Source organism: Sinocyclocheilus anshuiensis, unplaced genomic scaffold (genome assembly GCF_001515605.1).
Source record: "Sinocyclocheilus anshuiensis isolate Anshui unplaced genomic scaffold, SAMN03320099.WGS_v1.1 scaffold758, whole genome shotgun sequence".
Lineage (NCBI taxonomy): Eukaryota > Metazoa > Chordata > Actinopteri > Cypriniformes > Cyprinidae > Sinocyclocheilus > Sinocyclocheilus anshuiensis.
The window spans coordinates 2,291,071-2,297,261 of record NW_015548126.1 but is presented as its reverse complement, the minus strand read 5'-3'; the positions used below and the strand labels follow the sequence as shown (position 1 = coordinate 2,297,261).

General features: G+C 33.9%; 1 protein-coding gene across 2 annotated transcripts in view; it reads left to right on the top strand.

Annotated features, from left to right (window-relative positions):
• LOC107704781 (periostin-like) overlaps positions 1-2,495 on the top strand; it is a 14,449-nt gene extending 11,954 nt beyond the window's left edge. The window contains exons 19-21 of one of the 2 annotated variants that reach the window (XM_016507807.1): positions 1,338-1,379; positions 1,461-1,487; positions 1,605-2,495. In XM_016507807.1, the coding sequence (XP_016363293.1) occupies positions 1,338-1,379; positions 1,461-1,487; positions 1,605-1,624 (89 nt within the window). In that variant the 3' untranslated portion in view covers positions 1,625-2,495. Of the gene's footprint in view, positions 1-1,337; positions 1,380-1,460; positions 1,488-1,601 lie in introns of both variants that reach the window. The other variant, XM_016507806.1, reaches the window with a different exon arrangement.
• The last annotated feature ends 3,696 nt before the right edge of the window (positions 2,496-6,191 follow it).

Here is a 6,191-nt window from a genome sequence, read left to right as displayed (position 1 = left end):
CGTTGCGTGTGTGTGTACATATACACACATGTGCACACACACACACACACACACACGCACGTGTATATATATATATATATATATATATATATATGTGTTATAATGTATGCTAAATATATTATATATATAAAATGATATAATAATACTAAATATAGCAACAATTTTTAACAAATTATTATTAGGCTATTTGATGACTAATAAAGATTTTTCAAAAGTTATTTGGTGTGACATAAGTGTTGGGGAAGTAAATTTATTAATCAATTGTCAAATTATGTAAAAAAAAAAGTATACAAATATTAATTGATTGTGTGTTTTTAGGATACATAAAATGCTAGTTATGACATGACTATTTAAATAACTATTATCAATGGATCTAACCAATTCTAAAATCAACATGCCATTCTCACCACATGATGCTATTAAACAAAATACATAATTTAAGATGTGATGTAAATGTTGACAAATAAACAAATGACAATTCTCCTGTAATGCACTGATTTCTTTTTATAAAAGTCCACTGGGCCAAAAACATCCATAGTTGAAGAAACACACTAACAACTCAAAATGCAATGTGTTGTCTTTTAGTCATACTGCCATACTCCAAATGTGTGATAATGTTACTTAAAATATGACTATGAAAAGCACATGTGATATTTCAACAGTTCAGCTGTATCTCAAGCCAGAACCCATCCTTTCCTGGACCTGGATTTCACAATTATTGACACCTGCTTAAGTCTGGGAAGTCGTGGCCTAATGGTTAGAGAGTCGGACTCGTAACCCAAAGGTTGCGGGTTCGAGTCTCGTACCGGCAGGGATTGTAGGTGAGGGGAGTGAATGTACAGTGCTCTCTCCCACCTTCAATACCACGACTGAGGTGCCCTTGAGCAAAACACCGAACCCCCAACTGCTCCCCGGGCACCGCAGCAAAAAAACTGGCTGCCCACTGCTCCGGGTGTGTGTTCACGGTGTGTGTGTGTGTGTTCATTGCTGTGTGTGTGCTTGGTTAAATGCAGGATGGGTTAAATGCAGAGCACTCATTCAAAGTATGGGTCCTCATTCCAAACTTTTTTTTCTAATAGATTTTGTCATATTCCAGGTAACGGAATATAGTTTGCCGTTTTATTGTGCTAAAGTTACTGGTTAAAGACAGCTAAACCTTTTGATTTATTGTTCAAATTGTTTACTTTTGGATCTCTTTTAGCTACGGTACAGGCTACGGAGTAAAGCCGGCCCACTCAACCACTAATATTTCCTCCTTTTTCCTTTTCTTTCTAGTTCTTCGTGTATAATCAGATAAATGCGAGTATCATTCTTTATTTCTTCTTCTTTCCTGCTAGATTTTGGCGAGGACCCTGAAGAAATCACCAGATACATTCAAGGTAAGAATCTGACGTTAGGTATCTCAAGCTAAATTGTCCCAACATGGTTGACCTTTATGTCTTTTGCTAATCCGATTCCAGGGGGAAGAGTGACTCAAAGAAGACCAGGTAGATAATTCACTAAACAGTGATTTGCATCTTGTTTGACAACATGGCAGCAACGTTAGGCCAATCAGTTAAGTGCAAAAACTTGTGGTAACCCCTCTTTTCATATTTTTTTAGCAGTTCCCCGGAGGAGAACCTAAATCAAGACCAGCCACAGTGAGCCCAAGTAGAAAACAAGACCTGAAGAGTATAGCATATACTTCCTTCATTTACTTGCGCAATGGTCCAGAACCAGGTTGGAGTTGAGTTTAAGGCAAAAGAAAAACAAACTCGATTTTGCTCATTCCTGTTGCCCCAGAGATAATAGATGATTTTGTTCAAGTACATTTGGTCCAAACAGGAATATGAAATTCCCCAGACATTTGTAAATATTTCAAGCTTTCTCTCTTTTTTGTTGTAAAATGTGGTTTGAAAAATGACCGGTTCATGAATAAGTGATCATATGTGACGTGATAAACAAAATCTGATGCTTTCTGATGATTTTGTGTGAAAACGATTCAGAAACATTTGTACAACCATGCATTACGTGTGGAGTACACTCATTACTTAAGGCATCCGAACAAAAAAAAAAAATGGAAGCGTTCATATGAAATACATGGTGTAGGGAAGAGTTGCCTTAAACCAGTAATATGAATTTATTTTTTTCTGGGGTTTACGTTGCATGGACAATGATTTTATGGTGCTCATGTTTAGATGTAGTAAAATCTAAAATAAAGATAGAAATTGTGTTGCATTGTTTTGTTATAAAATCTCAAATCTTTTTCATGTTTCTTTTCTGGTGGGATAGAGGTTAAATGTTCTTCTTTAGTGTTTTGTGTGTGTATGTAAGTGTGGCCATTTGCATAAACCATGCACAAATGTGCTGAACAATGCATGCTTTGAAAACTCAAAGCTTTATCTCAAACTGAATTTTCTTGTTTCCAGTCCAAATTTAATTCAACATGAACAGGTTTTGGCTCCTTTGCATTTATTTTTCAATTTCCATAATAAACTCAACTTTTAGACATGGAATTGTGTGTCAGTTTTTTAAGTTATACAACGTTAACATGTTTTATTTATTTATTTTAAATACAAATATTTTACAACATTTTATTAGTATTGAAGCACTATCTTTGCCAAGTACTATGACTTGTAAGCTAACAGATTCCAAGGTGAAAAAAATATTTGCAATGCAAAAATATCTCGCAAATGTAAGATGCAGGCTAAGATACTGTAAAAGCCCTGTTTATCAGAATAAGGTAGGGATGCACCGATATGAAAATTTTGGCCGATACCGATAACCGATAATTCTTTATTTTTGAAAGCCGATAACCGATATGTTGGCAGATAAATCTATATCCAAATTTTTTATATACTTTTTGAGAGCCTGATTACAAAAAAGGTCTCATCATTAAAAGCCACATCCCAAACACTTCAACATAAGCAGCCTAGTTTGAACGGTGTACGTTTTAAAAATAATTTTACTCTCCCATTACCAAATTTAGTCATAAAAAAGTCTTACAAATAAATAAAATAATGCATAAATAATGCAAACAAGTCACTGGACATCATTACACGTGGCTGAAACACAGCAACTAAACCCAAAGAATTCACAACATTTTATTATAATAATGTTCTCATTAGAATGTTATATACACGACGTTCCCAATCATAATTATTAATGTTGTGCACTGCTGTTTGAGCTGCATGCGGCCGTGCGCTGAGCTAAAGATGATCACTGGTAAACTGAAGCGCTCTTTTAACTTAACCAAACACATTCTATATGAGATAAATCAGATATACATCAAATAAACACAATATTACAACGTACAATTGCACAAAAGGCTGCAAACGAACAGCGCGCATCTGAAGTGTCTGAAGGAAATAATGCATTATTTATCGGCTTTAAGATATCGGCCAAATTTTCTTATCGGGCCGATACCGATAACAGAAAAAATGAGCATTTATCGGCCGATACCGATATGGTGGCCGATATATCGTGCATCCCTAGAATAAGGTATTTCAAAAATACCATTTCCAGTATAATGATTCATATTTTAGCACAGTCGGCACAAAAAAAGTCCATATTTTTATTTAAGTTTCATTTTGCATAGGTTTTCAAGTATTTCAAGTCCATACATCCATCTGAAGTTACTTGATTAATGCATGATTTCTCAGAGAGTGTGATGTATTTGTGCATTTATCAACTCTTTTGCCCCCCTGGAGGTACAAATTCACACTATTCATGTGAGTTCAGGCAGCCACTGTAATGTGGGATAAGTCAAGGCACACCTATAATACAGAATTTTTACATAACTTCTATGTTTTAGCATGTCACACACTGACATTTTGTGTCAATATGGAATGTAGCAAACGTTATTGAAAGAAAATCCTACAAAAGATACACTGTCTGAGCTTTGCTGCTAATTTTTCTTCTTGATGCAGTTAAAACTCTGAATGCAGTTTTGTTACTGTAAGAAATGCTGATTACATCAAATCTGATTAGAAAAACCAAATGCATATTATATATTAGGGGATAATGTTTTTTACTTTTAATAAATATTGCTACAATTTTTACTGTATAAATATATATATTTTTTTTTTTTTTTTGTTTGTTTTTTTTATTTTTGCATTAGTAGTAGTTTGGACCAGGCAAATAATGATCACACTCTATGCATATATAAACTAAATGTGTGTAAATGTAAACAGCCAACCTAACTAAGAATGCAAAGGGCTGTTAACATTTTTCAGAATGCAAGACTGAACTTGCTGCTATTCATTTCCACAGAGATGGAGGTCAAAGCGGGACATTTCAGATGGGGGCTAGTGGCGACATGCATCCCACTGTAGTGCATGCAGCTGGTTCATTTGAGCTGCTTCCAAGAACTACAGTCAGATTCCTGTATGACAACATTACAGTTCATTCTAATTAGCAGAATGGCAAAACTTGTGATCATGTCCTCCCAGGTGAAAAAGAAATATATTTAAATTGTGCTTTTTCAGACATACTATATTTAAATTATACTATACTAAGTGCATATTAAATGTATTATTTTGAAACAACTTTAAGTATATTAAGTGTATTTCAAGATATGCTTAAGTTTGATTTTAATCTATTTGTAATATATTTAATATATTGAAATTGTGTTAAATTGGAACCACTTTAAGTATATTTAGTGCAATTTAAGTGTATTTCTTAAAATACATTTAAAATGTCCTTTTAATACTTCATGAACTACAGTTAGCGTATATTTGAAGCATCGTTTTAATGTACTTCAAGTACATTTCAATTGTATTTCAGCTCATTGGAAATGCATTAGCATTACACTACTAGTATATTATAAAGCTGCTTTTTTCAGTATATACACACACGTACACACTTTGATATCTAGAAAACTTTAGTATTTCTACTATACTTTTTAGAAATATACTAATAGTGTGCTTGTGTTTAGCATATTCCTTAAAAGTGTAACTAAGCATATATTTATTACCAAAGTATTTCTACTATACTTTTTAGAAATACATTAAAAGTATGCTTCTGTTTAGCATATTTCTTAGAAGTATAACTAAGCATATATTTAATACAAAAGTACTTCTAGTATACTTTTTAGAAATATATTAAAATGCAATTCAATATATTTTTATTACACTTGAAATAAGCATGTTGGGAATACAAATGTATTATAAACATACTACTTGAATTTCAAGTATATTTTTAATACATTTAATACTACGTCTTTTTCACCTGGGCTGACCTTTTGTAATGTTGTATATATCCAAATGCTCCGTCAGTATCTTTCATTTACAGTCATGTTGGAGCCCAACCCTCAATATCTTGTTCAGGCAAGAGGGGCAAGGCAAAGAACAGCTAACTGGGAAAGGGTTGGTTGTACAGCACATGCTGGTGGGTTGCAACTCATACACCCCCACACCTTCTCAAACAATCTATCAAGATATTTGAAATGACTTGTTTGAGGGGGGAAAAACATCGCAGTTACGTAAGGATTGGATTTGCATATACAGAAATGTCAAAATGGACTAGTTGCATGTTTTTGCAACTAGAACGTATTTCAAAGGAAGAGTTTACTCACCCTGTTTTTGTTAGATTGTACATGTATGTGAGGTATTTCTTTAAAGCTGCAACACTGACACAGACATTAGCAGGTTCAGATTTGCCTAAAGGGTCAAAGGTCACCGCCCAGCGACAGACTGTTACATCCCAACACAACAGGCACTTAACAAATGGGCCGGGAGCGAAAGTTAACTACTTTACACACATATTACAACTTTTGCTGTAAAAACATGAGGGGAGAGAGTCAGTCCAGTCGTAACTGCCAAATTTACTTCCAGACATTGCTAATATGCAACATGTCTGAAATGGAGATTTACAATGAAAAGGGAGAACCATTGCTGGATTTATTAATAACCACATTGTTTTTAAAAGATATAGTTAAAAATACCATACTGTTGAGAATCCCGGTACTGGTTGGCTGCATGCAGTCCCTACATCGCAGATTTTTATGAGTGGTTAAAATGGAATGCTTCATTATTATTACTAATGATACAATATTATACTTCATTTTCTTGCTCTCTTCCCTCTTCTTGTCTTTTCATTTCTTCAATAGTGTGGTTGAATGGATCTTCATTATAGTGGAACGAACTGTTTAAAACTAATGAATATAGAACCAACAGTTTTTACAATCATTTCAGAATTAATGTTTTTGTAGG